Source organism: Bubalus kerabau, chromosome 5 (assembly GCF_029407905.1).
Source record: "Bubalus kerabau isolate K-KA32 ecotype Philippines breed swamp buffalo chromosome 5, PCC_UOA_SB_1v2, whole genome shotgun sequence".
Classification (NCBI taxonomy): domain Eukaryota; kingdom Metazoa; phylum Chordata; class Mammalia; order Artiodactyla; family Bovidae; genus Bubalus; species Bubalus kerabau.
Window position 1 is genome coordinate 128,005,169 of NC_073628.1, and position 19,839 is coordinate 128,025,007.

The 19,839-nt window shown below is 45.4% G+C and overlaps 1 protein-coding gene across 21 annotated transcripts in view; it reads right to left on the reverse strand.

Annotated features, from left to right (window-relative positions):
• Positions 1-19,839, reverse strand: part of HHAT (hedgehog acyltransferase) — a 354,036-nt gene that overhangs the window by 332,171 nt on the left and 2,026 nt on the right. For 6 of the 21 annotated variants that reach the window (XR_008715106.1, XM_055583081.1, XM_055583080.1 and 3 more), the window contains exons 1-2: positions 19,629-19,775; positions 1,484-1,615 (exon numbers count right to left, since the gene is read on the reverse strand). Coding sequence is in view for 18 of the 21 variants with exons in the window: in XM_055583081.1 (XP_055439056.1) it covers positions 1,484-1,574 (91 nt within the window). In the remaining 3 variants the exon portion in view is untranslated. Of the gene's footprint in view, positions 1-1,483; positions 1,616-19,628; positions 19,776-19,839 lie in introns of those variants that run through there. The other 15 variants (XM_055583076.1, XM_055583069.1, XM_055583064.1 and 12 more) reach the window with 13 other exon arrangements.

Below are 19,839 nucleotides of genomic sequence, written 5' to 3' on the forward strand. Positions count from 1 at the left end.
GAGCCTCCAGCAGAGGAATGCAGCTATTCGGATGGCCTTGACCCAACCATCTTCATCTACTTTCAACAGTCAGTCTCTGCGACCAAGCCCACAGCTCTGAGCGGGACACGTGTAGAATGGGAGCAAAGCTGATCCTGCCGATGCAAACCAATCCCAGGGATCCATGTGGAGGCAGACACCCAGAGCTCAGCACTGCCAACCATGCTCCCCCAAACCCACCTTTGCCATTTTCAGTAAGCACAATTATTTTCAGCAAACTCTCCTACCTTCAAGATAAAGTCCAGACTCCTCAGTGAAAGGAGAAGGAAATGGCGACCCACCCCAGTATTCTTGCCTAGAAAAATCCCGTGGACAGAGGAGCCTGGTGGGCTGCTGTCCATAGGGTCACACAGAGTTGGACACGACTGAAGCGACTTAGCCTGCATGCATGCATTGGAGAAGGAAATGGCAACCCACTCCAGGATTCTTGCCTGGAGAATCCCAGGGACCGAGGAGCCTGATGGGCTGCCATCTATGGGGTCGCACAGAGTTGGACACGACTGAAGCGACTTAGCAGCAGCAGCAGCCTTAGCCAAAGGAATACACAGAGTCCTTCACAACCTATCCCCACTCCTTGATCTAAGCTCAACCCTTGCGCCCCCTCCAGCACCAGCGGAGTTCCCAGGTCATGCTGTGTGCCCTCGCACCCCAGCGGCATGGCACACATTTGTCCGTTTGCCTGCAAACCCACCTCTGTCCACAGAGCCTCTGCCCTCTTCTCTCCTTGGCTGACTTCTATTCTTCCTTAAGACAAGGCTCACCATCACCTCTAGGAAACTGTCCTTGGCTATGGAAGAGACCACTCGTGGACCCGTTAAAATTCGCTCTTCCATTCCTCCCCAGTAGGGAAAGTTTTATGTAGCACACGGCCACCGAGCGAAGCACAATATTTCCCAGCCGACTAGCTGGGGCCACGGGAATTGGCACTGGTCAACTGGTGTGAGCAGAAGTGACATGGCAATGTTTACTCCAAGATGCCCTTAAAGGAAAGGAGGGTCCATCCCCTTCCAAGGGCTTGCGAACAGTTCCTCTTCAACATGTGCACAAAGGCACGGCAGATAGCAGGACAAGAAGAGGAAGGGGGTCCGGGCCTCCAACACCGTGGGCAGCCTCCACGTGGCCGAGAGGACCAGTGGCAAGGGAGAAATTTAAGAGGTTACTACTATTTATCAATGCAAAGCACCTCCACGGCTTTCAGTGGCCGCTGAACCAAACCTTCCCGCTTCAGAGGACCAGCCATGGGATCATCTAGAAGATCCAAGATTAGGGTGGAAACCTCCACTGACTCAGGTCATCGATTCCAACTGCCCACGACAAGGGGAAAGCAAAGCAGAGCTCAAGCCACCCTGCGCCCATGAGGCCGTCTTCCTGAACCTTCCACCTCTGAGCACTTACGCCTCCACCTTGCTTTCCTGACACAAATTTAGAAAAATTGGGACCTTACCTCTGGAGACTTTGTAGACTTCATAGAAAGAATAGAAGTGGAAGCCTATGGAAGCTAACAGGTAAAAGGACAGTTCCCACCGGGGCAGCATCGCTCCTGTGACAAAGGTCCTGCAGCCCACGCTGAGAGTTTCTAGGAGAGAAACAGAAATAAACACCGTAAGCCAAGAACGTCCTCTAGAGGACAACGCCTCATCACCATCGCCAGCTAGTTCCCTCGTTCTCCCAGGGACCACCACTCAGGACACAGCCCTCCTCCCAGTGACACCTCCTGTGCCGTGACCTCATCCCACCTGGTCACATCTCACACACACACACACCACACACACATACACACACACACACATCTCATACACACACATACACATCACACACACACACACACATCACACACACATATCATACACACACATACACATCATACATGCATCACACATACACATACATCTCACACACACACACACACATCACACACACACACACACATCACACACACATATCATACACACACATACACATCACACACACACACCACACACACATATCATACACACAATCACACACACACACATCACACACACATACACACATCACACACACACACACACACACATATCATACACACACATACACATCACACACACACACCACACACACATACACACACACACATATCATACACACACATACACATCATACATGCATCACACATACACATACATCTCACACACACACACACACACATCACACACACACATCACACACACATATCATACACACAATCACACACACACACATCACACACACATACACACACACACATATCATACACACACATACACATCGTACATGCATCACACATACACATACATCTCACACACACACACACACACACATCACACACACACACATCACACACATACACACATCACACACACACATATCATACACACACATACACATCGTACATGCATCACACATACACATACATCTCACACACACACACACCACACACACATACACACACACACATATCATACACACACATACACATCGTACATGCATCACACATACACATACATCTCACACACACACACATACACACATCACACACACACATCACACACATACACACATCACACACACACATCACACACACACATATCATACACACACATACACATCACACACAAACACCACACACACACACACATCACACACACACATCTCACACACACACATATCATACACACACACATACATCACACACGCATCACACTCACACACACACCACACACATACACACATCACACACACACATATCATACACACACATACACATCATACACGCATCACACATACACATACATCTCACACACACACACACCACACACATACACACATCACACACACACACATATCATACACACACATACACATCATACACGCATCACACATACACATACATCTCACACACACACACCACACACATACACACATCACACACACACACATCACACACACACACACATCACACACATATCATACACACACATACACACATCACACACACATATCATGCACACTCATACATGCATCACACATACACATACATCACACACACACACACACATATCATACACACACACACATCACACACGCATCACACTCACACACACACCACACACATACACACATCACACACACACATACACACACACATCACACATACACATACATCACACACAAACACATCACACACAAACACATCACACACATCACACATACACACATCACACATACACATCACACACATACACACGTCACACACACATATCATACACACACACACATCACACACACATCACACCCACACATCACACACACAATCACACACACACATATCATACACACACATACACATCGCACACGCATCACACATACACATACATCACACACAAACACATCACACACATCACACACACGCATCACACATACACATACATCACACACATACACATCACACACAAACACATCACGTACACATCACACACACATCACTCATACCACACATACACATATAACACACACACATCATACACATATCACACATACACACGCACACATCACACACACATCACACACATATCATACACACATCACAGACACACATCACACATATCACACACACACATACATCACACACATACACACACACACCACACACACCACACCACACACACACACACACACCCTGCCTGCCCAGGGTGTGCAGGTCTTTCCCTTGAGCCCACGCCGCCCGCCTGCCTCCAGCACAGTGTACACCAGCCACGTCTGTCCTCACTTCTGCCACGCCCGTCTCCCCGCAGAGCGGACCTTTAGAGAGCAGGGACCACGATGTGAGTCCACAGAACCCAGCACGGGCACCAAGCGCAGCAGGACGGGACCACCACATGCTCCAGGAATAACAGATTACTGTGCAAAAGCCTAAAGAGAAGGGAGCCCCAGGGACCTCCCTGGTGGTTCAGTGGCCAGGACTCCATGCTCAGAGAACCGGATCCCACATGCTGCAACTAAGGGTTCACACGCTGCAACTAAAGATCCTGCCGGCTGCCGAGTAAATACATACATTAAAAAATTAAAAGCACAAACCATCTCCAAGCCTCCTCTAACCCAACAGTCTCATCCTCCTCACTCTCCCCTTCCAATGCCATTCCACAGTGGTTTATAAGACTTGATTAACAAAACCACCGTGTCTTCCATCTTCCAGGTGCTTCTTAAAGGGAAGCTAACAGCATGATCCCACTGACAGGCTGTGAGCTGCCCACTCTGCACATGCAGTCTCCCTTCTTGCACAGGAACTGAATTTTTATCTGGACACAAGGATGCTGAGCACATACAGTGTCTCCAAGGGTGGATATTTGAATAGTTCTGGCGCTGAGGCTGTGGTCATCCTCTTCCTGCTGGGTGGAGTTGGAACAGCCACCTTTAGACCAAGAGGGGAAAGCCGCAGAGAAAAGCAAGACAGAGGCGCCTCAGTTCCTGACCGCACGTACCACCCCAGCCCACCCCACCCCCAAAACTGCCCTGGACCTCTTACATCTCTGGACTGTTACAAGAAAGAGAAACGCATTCCCAGGTTGTTTAAGGCTGTGCCATTCTAAAGCTCTCTGTTATGGCAGTCATGTCTATACTCTTAATAAAGCAGGTAACAGGAAGTCCTAAAATTCTGCAAATTAAATGATCAGTTCCCAAATGACATAGAGTTAGCTAAATGTAAACCCCTCTATGGCCGTCATTGCTTTACTTAAACCTCTCACATATGTCGAAGTCAAATTAAAACAAGCACAAAATGTTAAGCCCCCAGCAAGCACTTGTAATACACGACAGTAATGCCAAAACTTAGATCTCACCCATGAGCTCATTGTATTTTCACAAGAGTTGGGTGAAGTATGTGGAGCAACGGAGGCAGGCATTTATAGATGATGAATGTGAACATGGTGAGGTCATTCAACCAGAAATAACGGTGCCAGGGCTCAAACCCAGGTTTTGAGACCCCTGGGCCCCCACCTCACCCCTCAGGGATGGAGCCCCTTTAGTACCAGTTCACGGAGTTACTTGCCTTCAGAGTCTAGCTCAGAACCTACTACTCACAAACCCCTTTCTTCAGGGAATCAGAGCAAGAAGGGATATAAACTCTCCCTTTCATAAAATATGAGGTCAGAAATTAGAGGTCCTCCAACCAGACGGTCCCCTGGTAATTACCTACAAGTTGCTGAGACATGAGTTTCTCCCACAGAGCTCCTAGAAGACGCAGAATCCGCCACTAGTACTTCCACGGCCAATCTAAGCCCTGGAATTTCAACAACACCTTCGCAGGATCCCCTAGTACTTTTCAGAACCACTACCCTTTGTTTTCGGAGAAGGCGATGGCACCCCACTCCAGTACTCTTGCCTGGAAAATCCCATGGACAGAGGAGCCTGGTAGGCTGCAGTCCATGGGGTCGCGAAGAGTTGGACACCACTGAGTGACTTCACTTTCACTTTTCATTTTCATGCATTGGAGAAGGAAATGGCAACCCACTCCAGTGTTCTTGCCTGGAGAATCCCAGGGACAGAGGAGCCTGGTGGGCTGCCGTCTATGGGGTCGCACAGAGTCGGACACAACTGAAGTGACTTAACAACAACAACCCTTTATTTTTAAATACCTGGCATCTCCCAGAATATGTTAAGATTTCTTTTGGGGACTTTGTAGGATATAGTAATTTTCCATTTGCTGCTACTGCTGCTAAAGTCGCTTCAGTCGTGTCCGACTCTGTGCGACCCCATACATGGCAGTCCACCAGGCTCCCCCGTCCCTGGGATTCTCCAGGCAAGAACACTGGAGTGGGTTGCCATTTCCTTCTCCAGTGCATGAAAGTGAAAGGTAAAAGTGAAGTCGCTCAGTCGTGTCCGACTCTTTGCAACCCCATGGACTGCAGCCTACCAGGCTCCTCCACCCATGGGATTTTCCAGGCAAGAGTACTGGAGTGGGGTACCATTGCAATTTTCCATTTAGTGGCAAGTAAATTTTAACCTCTGAGCTTTTTTTTTAACTTTTTGTTTTGTCATCATGGAAAAAGCAAGAGAGTTCCCAGAAAAACATCTATTTCTGCTTTATTGACTATGCCAAAGCCTTTGACTGTGTGGATCACAATAAACTGTGGGAAATTCTGAAAGAGATGGGAATACCAGACCACCTGATCTGCCTCTTAAGAAACCTATATGCAGGTCAGGAAGCAACAGTTAAAACTGGACATGGAACAACAGACTGGTTCCAAATAGGAAAAGGAGTACATCAAGGCTGTATATTGTCACCCTGCTTATTTAACTTACATGCAGAATACATCATGAGAAACGCTGGGCTGGAAGAAGCACAAGCTGGAATCAAGATTGCCAGGAGAAATATCAATAACCTCAGATATGCAGATGACACCACCCTTATGGCAGAAAGTGAAGAGGAACTAAAGAGCCTCTTGATGAAAATGAAAGAGGTGAGTGAAAAAGTTAGCCTAAAGCTCAACATTCAGAAAACGAAGATCATGGCATCTGGTCCCATCACTTCACGGCAAATAGATGGGGAAACAGTGGAAACAGTGTCAGACTTTATTTTTGGGGGGCTCCAAAATCACTGTGGATGGTGATTGCAGCCATGAAATTAAAAGACGCTTACTCCTTGGAAGGAAAGTTATGACCAACCTAGATAGCATATTCAAAAGCAGAGACATTACTTTGTCAACAAAGGTCCATCTAGTCAAGGCTATGGTTTTTCCAGTAGTCACGTATGGATGTGAGAGTTGGACTGTGAAGAAAGCTGAGCACCGAAGAATTGATGCTTTTGAACTGTGGTGTTGGAGAAGACTCTTGAGAGTCCCTTAGACTGCAAGGAGATCCAACCAGTCCATTCTAAAGGAGATCAGTCCTGGGTGTTCTTTAGAAGGAATGATGCTAAAGCTGAAACTCCAGTACTTTGGCCACCTCATGAGAAGAGTTGACTCCTTGGAAAAGACTCTGATGCTGGGAAGGATTGGGGGCAGGAGGAAAAGGGGATGACAGAGGATGAGATGGCTGGATGGCATCACCGACTCAATGGACGTGAGTTTGAGTGAACTCCGGGAGTTGGTGATGGACAGGGAGGCCTGGCGTGCTGCAATTCACAGGGTCACAAAGAGTCGGACACGACTGAGTGACTGAACTGAACAGCTGATAAACAATATTATGATAGTTTCAGGTGAACAGAAAAGGGACTCAGCCATACATATACATGTATCCATTCTCCCCCCAAACCCCCCTGCCATCCAGGATGCCACAGAACTTACCTTGCCAGAGCCCTGGGTTTCCTTCTGAATTGATGACCTCTAATTGACCTTCCATGGGGGGAGGGACTGAGCATCCCACCTGCTGCGGGGCCTTCTTCCGCCCATCAGCACCCCAAGAGCTCTCTCCAATGTCTCATCCTCCTCCTGTCCCCACATCCAGCCCAAGGCCACCCCAGACAGCAACAACGTGTCCTTGGGGGCCTCTGGAGAGCTTTCTGCACAGTATCTCTTCTCACCATCTCTTTTCTTAGCCCCAAGAGGAATTATATGCAGTACTCACTCTTCTTGCCTCACCATTCACAACCCCAGGAATGTAACCTCAAAACACCACCATCACACATGCACCCACTTGTCCTTAACAGATCTTTCTTCCTTAATAATTCTTTTCAACTCTTGTCCACTTATCTCAGGAAGATTGCTCTCTCCAGTGCTCTCCCCATCTCTGTTCATTTCAGCTGTGCACGCAGAGAGCCAATCAGGGTAGATATGTTTTAAGGGATTTAATGACAGTATCAAAATCAGATCTTTGATACAACAGTATCAAAGAAAAGAAAGCTGCACCTTTGGGAATATAACTAGAATTTCTTTTTTTTAATGTCCAAACTCATAAATGTTCCTAAAGACTCAGAAAATTCTCAAGTTTCTAATGTTTCAATCTTCTAAATACGATTATGCTCTTCTTTAGGCACAAGCTACCACAATGAAATTAAAGAAATCCTTACTCAAATGTGTAAGTAATGCCTTTTTTCTGCTTTTCATGCATAGATTCAGGGCTGCAGCAACATTATCAGTTAAGTGCGCATCCATGCAACAGCCTGGACTTCCCTTGTGGTTCACACGGTAAAGAATCCACCTGCAATGCAGGAGACCCAGGTTCGATCCTCGGGTCAGGAAGATTTCATGGAGAAGAAGGGAATGGCAACCCACTCCAGTATTCTTGCCTGGAGAATTCCATGGGCAGAGGAGCCTGGCAGGCTACAGTCCACGAGGTTGCAAAGAATCAGACATGACTGAGTGACTTAACACTCACACATTCAATACCCTAGAAACTCATCACCATTTACATCATGATTTCTATAGCAAACAGCCAACCTACAACAACACGGCCTGTTTTAAAGTAGGAATCTACCTGATCGATCTATATAAAGGAGGTTACATTACTGATGTGAGAGCTAAGGAGGGTTATAGGGAGATCTGATGGTAAAGATGTGTCTGAGAACACTTCCACTTCAGAGGGAATATTGGTCAGGATGATAAGAAAAAATGTGGGTAGTTTAGGAGCCAAGTGGCAAAGGATCTTAAACATATATGACTTTTAATTTTTGTGTGAAGCTTCAGGAAGACCTTTGATATGGTGGTGGCGTCGAGAGGCAGGGAGGTCAGCGATTCAGGCCCTTGGTAGGAAGTGGAGAGAAAGTTCTAGAACCATGCAACACAGTAGGAAAAATCAAGTTGCACATGGCACCAAACTAGTCCAGGAGGCAGTGGGGTGGAGGGGGAATAAGGGACCTTAAACAGCATCTCCAAAGCTGTTAAGACTACATTGTCTCAAAGTTGGTGTTACTGATGAGAGTAGGGAACTGGCACAAAGTGAAGACTAAGAGAGAAAAATGCATTTAAGATTAGGTCTCGGAAGAAAACCATGGCAAAGGTTTTCCTGGGATTAAGGGAAAGAAGTCAGACTGGATGAACAAGATTTCTCTACCTTGTATTGGGTATAAGAGCCCCAGGCTGAGTAGTTCCAAAAAGTACTATATTTATCTGGGAACTACAGAACTCATGGGGCCCACATAATAAAATCTTAGCTGGAAAATGGCAAGGCTTCCTCCACGAAGAGAAGGTTTTCTATACTGAAGCAATGTACATTTGCTTTCATGTTGTAATTTAACACTCCACCTGCTTTCAAAGATGCCATCCACTCTCATTCCCACCAGGAGGACTAACAGTTAGCTCTTTTTTCAGGGATCAGAGTCCTGCTCAGAGAAAAGACACAATCTGCCCAAGGACCCAGAGAAGCCAGCAAAGGAGAAAAAAACAGAACCTAAGTTCTCAACGCCCACTCTCTTAGGCAGAAATCCTGTTCCTTACTCTTGGCAGAAAAGGACAGTTCACTGTGCCAAAGCCTGAAGTGTGCATGCACACAACTTCTGTAAGATGCTTTTCCCCAGCGATTTCCAACATCTTTTCAAAAGTCCTTTATCTTTACTGTTGCTAAGTACAACAAATGGATTCCAACACTTCCTCTTTAAATTCTTTCCTGCTCCTCACCCTTGGTATTTAGCACTAAATGGGGTCTAAATAGCACCTGGGCTTCCATGGTGGCTCAAACAGCAAAGAATCCACCTGCAATTCAAGATACCTGGATTCGATCCCTGGGTCAGGAACATCCCCTGGAGAAGGGACTGGCAACCCATTCCAGTGTTCTTGCCAGGAGAATTCCACGGACAGGGGAGCCAAATATTCCCATGCACCAGATGACTTTAAAACAGCAACCTCAACATGAAGCTAACAATCTCCAGCACCATCACCATCATTATGCCCAACTAACTAAACTGAAATATTTCTCTACTGAGTTTGCTGCTGCTGCTAAGGCTGCTAAGTCACTTCAGTCGTGTCCAACTCTGTGCAACCCCACAGACGGCAGCCCACCAGGCTCCCCCGTCCCTGGGATTCTCGAGGCAAGAACACTGGAGTGGGTTGCCATTTCCTTCTCCAATGCATGAAAGTGAAAAGTCAAAGTGAAGTCGCTCAGTCGTGCCAGACTCTTAGAGACCCCATGGACTGCAGCCTACCAGGCTCCTCCATCCATGGGATTTTCCAGGCAAGAGTACTGGAGTGGGGTGCCATTGCCTTGTCCGCTACTGAGTTTACCCAGAGTTAAGTAACAGCTGTACTCTAATACTGACTCATTGGGAAAGACCCTGATGCCAGGAAAGACTGAAGGCAGGAGGAAAAGGGGACAACAAAGGATGAGATGGTAGGATGGCATCCCTGACTTGATGACATGAGTTTGAGCAAGCTCCGGGAGTTGGTGATGGACAGGGAAGCCTGGAATGCTGCAGTCCATGGGGTCACAAAGAGTCGGACACGACTGAGCGACTGAACTGAAATGTACTCTAATAAGTAGTATTGACAGATTACCTTCGCTGATAAAGCACTTTAAAAGTATTCTTTCACTTCATCTCCGTAACAGCTCTGAGGTTGGTACTTCTGGTACCCTCATTAACACAAAAGACCACCAAAGCCCAGAAGGATCAAGAAATCTGCCCCAAATCACACAAATCTAAGGAGCAGAGCTTAGATTTATACTCACCAAGTCTAATTCCAGAGCCTTCCTTCACCCACCTCCCTATTGTTCAAGTTCACCCGATTCATTTTTTTCAACATCTACGATGAAATCAATTCATCAGGAAAGCTAGAAGATAATACAAGCTATACACATGCAAAAGAATTTAAAGTTACGTATAGTATAGATACTCCCCAGGAAGAAAATCAACTAGATGTAATCCAAATACACAGGAAACATCTAACTCACACATTTCTTAAGAGATTTACTGAAGAAGATGAACTAAACCAAACCAATTTACCTCGGATATGAGGGGAAAGTCAGCAGTTATATAGAGATAAGGGTTGAGTAAACTTGAAATAGTTCCACATTTAGGAACAAATGAGCACTCTGGAAACCACAAAGTAATAAAGCAAAAGAAACTCATGCCCACTGAAATGACAAAGGCATTACAGAAAAGAAAATGCCATAGCAGAGCAATATTCTAGCACATTTGGAAAAAAATGTTAGGAGACTTTTACTCTTTTCCAGGTACAACTTGTTGAAACAGAGACCTATTTTGCAGAATATAAATTACATGACTTCTACCAGAAAAATCAAGCCCAGATTCATGGTGTCTTCTCACAGTACAGTGTTCTCCCAACCTTGCTTAACAGTCTCATTCTTCTACCCACATCATTCTAAAGAGAAACACTTTCCTAAACCCAGAAAGGCTTCACCAATACATTGGAATGATCAGCTGTGACTGGAGAGGTCCACGGGGCTGGGCATAAGTCTAATAACTGAATATTTAAAAATACGTTATCACGACATCCAAATATGCACCAAAATATTATGTATCAGCTATGTGTCACTGTGCAATAAATCATTCCAAAACACAAAGGCTTAAAATAACAAGCTGTATTCTCTCCTGTGATTCTGGGGGGTGGCAATCTGGGCAATGCTTCTGCAGATCTCACCTGGCATCAACTCACATGACTGTCACTGCCCTGGCTCAAGGCAGCTGGAGGGGACAATGACCTCACCCACATGGCTGGCACTTGGTGCCAGCCATCACCTAGGTGCCTTACCTCTCCTCCACGTGGGCATGTGTCCTCTAGAAGGCTGGCTCCAGGGTCTTAAGAGAACAAAAGCAAGAGGGGCAAGGTCTCTTAAGGACCAGGCTCCAGAATTCACAGAACGTTTTATGGTCAAAAGCTCAGTCCAGACTCAAGGGGAAAGAGGGAAGAGCTTCCACCTGTTTACTGGAGGAGTGTGTGTATGTGAAGTCGCTTCAGTTGTGTCCCACTCTTTGCGACCCCATGGACTGTAGCCAGGGTCCTCTGTCCATGGGATTCTCCAGGCAAGGATACTGGGATCTTCCCAACCCAGGGACTGACTCATGTCTCTTGTCTGCTGCACAGGCAGGCAGTTTCTTTAGCACCAGCTGGGAGTATCTTAAAAAGGGGCAGAGACATGGCTTACCACACCAGGATGTTAGAATTGCTAAGAAGTAAAATCTGGAGAGGCAGTGGGAAAACTACATCTCACTGGAGATCTTTATTAAGCAAAATGTCATAAAGGCTGAGAGAGACATATATTTTAAAGAATTACCTTCCCAAACCAAATTTCAAAATCAGTACTGTTGCCTGGTCTGATGGAGCCAGTTTGGGAATTTCTTTTGTTGGGTTGGCCACTATGTTTGTTCGGGTTTTTCCATAAGATGGTACAGAAAAACCCAAATGAACTTTTTGGCCAACTCAATACAATACCCTACCTGACCATGTCCAGTAACACTACAAAGAAGGGAAACTCTATTTCAAAGAAGTTCTTATTGTTAGCTCTTTTTTTCTTAAACTGAGTCAAAATCTGCCCCTCCATTTCTAAAAAGCACTCTGCTACTAGACTTACTGCACCTGGAGAAACTAAAGGCACGGAGGCAGGATAGTGTGATAGTTTAAAGCATGGCTCTGGAGTCAGAACGCCAAAGGCTGAATCCCAGCTTTGCTACTTTCTAGCTGTGTGACCTAGTACAAGTTGCATGACCTCTTGGTGCTTCAATGCCCTTACTTATAAAATGGAGATGGTAACTACCGTCTGAGAGTTGCCACGACGACTAAATGCGTTTACAAAGAGATAGAACATTACGCTGACCACAGTAAGCTCTAAAATGCTTATTTTTGTTGTCTTTAGTATTATTCCCACTAGTATTAAGTATACTGAAAGAATAATTCATTATTCTTGCCAATCATACTTATAAATACTGAAAGATAATTAATGCCATCCGCTCCACCCCAAGCCCTCTTCCAGGACAAACCCCCAGGCTGCCTTCAATCATTTCTTCCATGGCTTGGTTCCCAGACCCTTAATCAGCTGTCAGTTGTCTCTTTACAGTACAGGTACCTGGAGCTGAACACAAAATTCCAGGTGTGCAGAGCCAGAGTAGGACAAGACCATCATTTCTCCTCTTGGGAAACTAGACTTCAAACAGTGAAAACTGGAACTCATTCCTTCGTTCGACAAACATCAATGAGCTCCTACAGAGAATCAGGAACTGTGCTATTTGTGAAGACAAAATAGAAAGATTCTATCTGGAAGATCTGCCAGATATGGCTCCCCTAGAAAAACGTCCATGCCCTAATTCCCGAACATGTAAATATGTTACCTTACATGGCAAAGCAACTCTGCAGATGTGATTCAGTTAAAAATGTCAAGATGGGGACATTATCCCCAATAATCGACATGGGCCTGATGTAAGCACAGAGTCCTGCTAAGAGGGAAGAAGGCAGGTCAGGGACAGACAGGAGAGAGGATGATGGAAGCAGAGGTCAGAGGGACACGCTCTGAAGATGGAGGAAGGGGCCAAGAATAAAGGAATGTAAGCAACAGAGAACATTAGCAAAGAAAAAAAGACGCCTCCCCCTCGCCCTGCCCCGCCCCCACCCCACCACACGGAGTCTCTAGAAGGAACACTACCCTGACAACCCAGTTTGGACTTCTGATCTCCAAAACTATAAAATAACCAATTTCTGCTGTTTTAAGCCACTAAGTTTATGATAATTCGTTACAGAAACAATAGGAAACTAATATGCCACCCCTATCCTCAATTAGTTCATGGTCAAGTGGGAGGAAAGTACTTCATTAAAAGGGTTTATATAAAACATCAGAATATTTTAATCTAACTGTTATAAACTAAAAACTTAAGCTGCAAGAAAATGAAACCTGAAAACAAAATTTTGTATTCAGTTCTCAACTTAGCATTTTTCAGCTTCCATCTCACACTGCTGTCAATCTTAATATCCAACATAACTCTAAGTCCTTTTATACGAACTGCCCTTGAGCCAGATCTCTGCTGTTCAAGATTGGAAGAAAAGCAGGCAGATGCATAAGCCCCTAGTTCAGAAAAGTTACTGATGTGATATTGTATCCCTTCCCTGGAAAATTCTCAACCTATTTGAAGCCTTTTTGATCACCAGAATCATGCTCACCACATCTTACACTCCCCAGATTAGGGGCAGCTGAATGAATCAAAAATTTTAATAATATATTTTAAGTGAATTTTGTATTAAAGTATGCTTAATTTTTTTTTTTAAAGTATAAGGCTTTCAAAAAAGCAAACTCATTCCAGTAATTACTACTTAGATAAAAAACTGAATTCCCTCTCTGTCCTTTCAATTCCACTAAAGGTGACCACTAGCACGACTCCTAACACCCTAGTTTATTTAGTTTTGCCCATTTTTGAACTTCCCAAAAAAAAAAAATGGATTCACAAAGCACTAACTCTTGCTGTGTCCACCTTTTTCAGTTCTACCTTTGCAAGTCTCATCCATGTTGTGTGTTAAGCAGATTTGTTCATTCTCATTAATGTGGCGAATTCCATTGTATAAGCAATTTGCTTACATTTTTGTCCATTCTACTACTGATGAACACGTGAGTTGTTTTCAACTTCAAGCTATTAGGAATAATACTGCTCTGCACATACTATTACATGTCTTTCGGTGCAAATGTATCTGCCTTACTGTTCAGAGTTTATCAAGAACAGAGTAGCTCAGTCATAGGAGATGCATCTGCCCAGTTTTAGTAATGATACTGCAATACTGCAAAACAATTTCCAAAACAGTTATACTAACTTCCATACCCATCAACCATCATGTATAAGAGGTCCAGTTTTCCATATTCTACCCAGTACTCAGCATTGACAGGGTTTTGTGTTTTTTAGCCACTCCGGTGAGTATAGAGTGATATCCCATTATAGTTTTAATTTGTATTTCCCTAATTACTAATGCACTCCAGTGTTCTTGCCTGGAAAATCCCAGCGACGGCGGAGCCTGGTGGGCTGCTGTCTATTGGGTCGCACAGAGTTGGACATGACTGAAGTGACTTAGCAGAAGCAGCAGCAGCAGCAATTCCTAATGAGGTTAATCCCTTTTTCATGTTTATTGTGTATTTGAAAATCCTTTTTGGGAAGTGACCTGCCCATTTTTCTGCTGGGCTATCTTTTTCTCAATGATTTGTGAAAAACTGTTTCTACATTCTGGGTATGAGTCCTTTATTGGATATAGCCCTTACAAATACCTTCACCCATCATGCAAGTTGCCTTTTCTCTCTATGGAATCTTGCCATGAACAGTAGTTCTTACCAATATTTTCTTCTATAATTAGCGTTTTTTGTGTCCTATTCAATAAACCTTGTCATAAAGGTGTTCTACTTTGCTTTCTTCCAGAAGCTTTCTTGTTTCAGATCTCCCACTTAGCCGTATGACATATCGATTAATTTTTGTATACAGGGTGAGGTAGATGATCAAAATTCACCTTGTCCATTTGGATATCCAATTGGCCCAGGAACACTGACTGAAAAGACTGTCCTTTCTCTAGAGCACTGCAGAGCCACTTCTGTTATCAATCAAGAGATCTCAGATGTGTGAGCCTGTTGATGGATTCTCTACCCGGTTCCATGGTCTATCTGGCATTGTATCCACACCACACTGACAAACTACATACTCATCCAGCAGCTTAAATCTTCCAACTTTGCTCCTTTACTAAGATCGTCTAGAATTCCCATATATATTTTAAAATTAGCTTATCGGCTATTTTTGAAAAAAAATCTGTTGGGATTTCAATTGGGCTTATAATGAATCCGCAGAGTTATCTGTGGAGCGGTGATTTACCATCTATTATTTTAAGTGTTTTAAATCTCAATGTTTTAGCTTACAAAGAATTTTTATCACAAATGGGTGAATTTTATTAAGTAGTTTTTCTCCTTTATTCTGTGGCTAAATTACAATTATTGATTTTCTAATGTTAGACAAAGTTTACATTCCTGGAGTAAATCCAACTTGGTCACGGCTCCAGTTCAGTTCAGTCGCTCAGTCGTGTCCAACTCTTTGCAACCCCATGAATCACAGCACACCAGGCCTCCCTGTCCATCAGCAACTCCCAGAATTCACCCAAACTCATGTCCATCGAGTTGGTGGTGCCATCCAGCCATCTCATCCTCTGTCGTCCCCTTCTCCTCCTGCCCCTAATCCCTCCAGCATCAGGGTTTTTTTCAATGAGTCAACTCTTTGCATGAGGTGGCCAAAGTACTGGAGTTTCAGCTTCAACATCAGTCCTTCCAATGAACACCCAGGACTGATCTCCTTTAGGATGGACTGGTTGGATCTCCTTGCAGTCCAAGGGACTCTCAAGAGTCTTCTCCAACACCACAGTTCAAAAGCATCAATTCTTCGGTGCTCAGCTTTCTTCACAGTCCAACTCTCACATCCATACATGACCACTGGAAAAACTATAGCCTTGACTAGACGGACCTTTGTTGGCAAAGTAATGTCTCTGCTTTTGAATATGCTATCTAGGTTGGTCATAACTTTCCTTCCAAGGAGTAAGCGTCTTTTAATTTCATGGCTGCAATCACCATCCACAGTGATTTTGGAGCCCCCCAAAAATAAAGTCTGACACTGTTTCCCCATCTATTTCCCCTGAAGTGATGGGACCAAATGCCATGATCTTAGTTTTCTGAATCTTGAGCTTTAGGCTAACTTTTTCACTCACCTCTTTCACTTTCATCAAGAGGCTCTTTAGTTTCTCTTCACTTTCTGCCATAAGGGTAGTGTCATCTGCATATCTGAGGTTATTGATATTTCTCCCGGCAATCTTGATTTCAGCTTGTGCTTCTTCCAGCCCAGCGTTTCTCATGATGTCCTCTGCATATAAGTTAAATAAGCAGGGTCCCATAAATACAGGTATAGGTCACTAGATCTGGTTTACCAATACTTCCTTTTAGGGCTTTTGTGTCTTTTCCATGAGAGTCTGGCCTAGAGTTTCTTGTAACCTCCTTATCAAGCTTTAGTAACAAGGTTATGCTGGCCTCATAAAAGCAGTCAGGGAGTATTTCTTCCTTTTTATTTTTTTAAATGCTTGTCATATTGCACTAGTGAAGCCATCTGGGCCTGGAAATTCTACTCTGAAAAGGTTTTTAAATACAAATTTAATTTCTTTACAGATATGGGACTACACAAATTTTCTAGCTCTTGTGTCTTATGAGGTATTTTATTCAAAAAACCTGTCCATGTCACCTGAATATTTAAATGTACTTCCATCAAATTGTTCACAATAACATCTGAAGATTTAAAACATCTGTAGGACATGTAGTGATAATTCCCTTCTTTCCTGACACTGGTAACACCATACATCATTGGAGGGAAGGAAAGAAGGGAAGGTAGTCATGCTTTAGATAACAAAACCACTGTTGTGGGAATATTCTCCAGCAGAATTATGCAGAGCAAGACCAACGCAGATGGAGCAGGTAAACAATCCAGCAATTCTCTTTCAACAGCTTTGACCATCAAAAACAACTGTGAACCTGAGGGAACGGAGACAGGAACTGAAGGAGAAGGAAACAAACTGTAATGCTATAGGGTGGCCAGCAAGACAGTGCAGGAAGAAAAACCACCAAGCTGGGCGTGTAACCTAGACACCCAGCCCTCTATCCACAAGGCGTTCATGGCCTCCTGAATTCCACCCATGAACTTCAATGCCTTTTCTCATACATCTTTATTTTCACAAACCTCTGAAATTCGGGAGTGCATTTGATTATATATGTGGAGAGCAAGAGCATTTCCAGGGACTCTGTCACCAGTAAGAGTCACAGATTCTGTCCTGCCACAGTGCAACTGTTGCAAATACTGCAAAATATCATTTACATAGGCATCACTGCTTTGAAATCCTGAGACCTTATCTGATACAGCACTGAGTTTTGATACTTAATGGATTGATTTTTTTAAAAAAGAAATACAGTATAATTGTGGGGGTTTTGTACTAGTTTGACTGCTGTTTCAATAGAATTTGTAACTATGTATTTTTAAACGCCTTTTAAAAATTGGCTTCCCCAGACTTGAAAGAAGTCCACGGCAACAAAAAAAAAGGGTAAAGCACCCGACAAGGCATCAAGGATCTCACCCATGCCAGGGAGCTCCCAGGCAACAGTTAAGGAGCGCCTCCCCTCGGCTGGGCCCTGCCCTGGAAGGAGCCCAGATGAGTAAGGTTCACCCTGGCTGAAAGCATTAGCCGCTCAGTCTTCTGTCCACTTCTTTGTGACCCCATGGACTGTAGCCTTCCAGGCTCCTCTGTCCATGGAATTCTCCAGGCAAGAATACTGGAGTGAGTTGCCATTTCCTTCTCCTGGGAAGAGAGAGGAGACCCCATGGATCAAACCTGGACCTCCAGGATTGCAGGTGGATCCTTTACTGTCTGAGCCACCAGAGAAGCCCATCACCCTGGCTAGTTCCTGACATTACCTAGAGTTAACACCAACATAGAGCCACCCACAAAAATGACTGCTATCTCCAGAGACTTGGCCTTCACCCTTAGTCTATATAACCTACTTCCCAAGGAGGGGGCAAAATAAACAATAAATAAAGCATAGGCTTTGATCCAGAAAGAGAAGTGCAAAACCCGACCCCAACACCTACTCTCTGTGGCTCTGGCATCTCCTCTAAGCCTTTCTTTCTTCTGCTGTGAGGAGGGTTAATACTATCCTTCCCGGTTACTGCAAGATTTAGAAATACTGGATTTAAAGCACCTAACAAGCACATCATCCCTGTTACTATTAGTTAAATCTTTCAGGTCAGAGCTCAGATCCAACACTTAATGACAATTATGGTCTGTCACTGAACAAGAGGGGAAAAAAAATACAGAAAAGATGGACCATGAACACCGGAAGGAAAAAAAAATCATACTTATTCTTCAAAGTCCAGTATACAGCCCCCTCCTCAGGAAAGCTTTCCCCCTCCTCTCCTAGTGTTCCCACAGCATTTACCACGGGGCAGTAAACACCTAGCCCTGCGAATGAATGAAGGAGGAACACAAAACAGTAAGGACAGAAACAATGAGTTTCACCCCATATGATACAAACCACCCGGGGTGCCAACTCAATGGCCTGACCGCCCTGATCCAAGAGCCACAAACCAATCAAGCGGGACATTTCTTAACGCCAATGCCATCCATCCTAGTACGTCTCCCGCCCGCTTTGGTAGGAACTGCGGGGAGGAGGGCCTTCCCACGTAAAGACTGATGCTACCTAAAGGTCAGGCGTAAAAGAAAAGAGGGAAACTTTAGTCCGGAGAGTAGAAAGCAAGAAGTCTCTAACTTTGGGGGGGTGAGGGGGAGCGTTGTCCCTGGAGCCGCAGCAAGTCAGGCTGGCGCATTTCTAAGACCGCCAAGGGGTCCAGCGTCCACACTTCCCGCAACAATGCCAACTTGGGACGAGGCCAGGGAGAGGGGGCGCTGGCAGGGGCGCGCACGGACTCGGCCGGCCACTGATCCGGGCGCACGGCCACTGTCGCCGCCGCCGCCGCCTTTGTCTCCAGCGCGGGAGCCGGCGCGTCCTCTGCCCCGCCTCCGGGCGCGCACGTAGGCACGGGAATGGGAAACGGAAAGCGTCTGGTGCGTTTCTTTTTGTCTTCCAACCTTAAGCAAAAAGTCAACACCTAACTTCCCGAGGACTCTCTACGGTCACCAGCTACCAACCTCCGGGCCGCGCCGGGCGGCGGCGATGTTCCCGCGCGCCCCGAGCTCCCCCACAACCCTCGGCACCTCCGAGTCGGCGGCGGCGGCGGCGGGCTTCGCGGGAAGCCGCCCTCTTCCCCGCGAGCGGCGGTTGGAGGCCCAGCCCCGCGCGCGTCCTCGGAGCACGTCCCCGCCCTCGGGCCGGCGCGCGCCGCTCCGGGCTGCAGGGCTC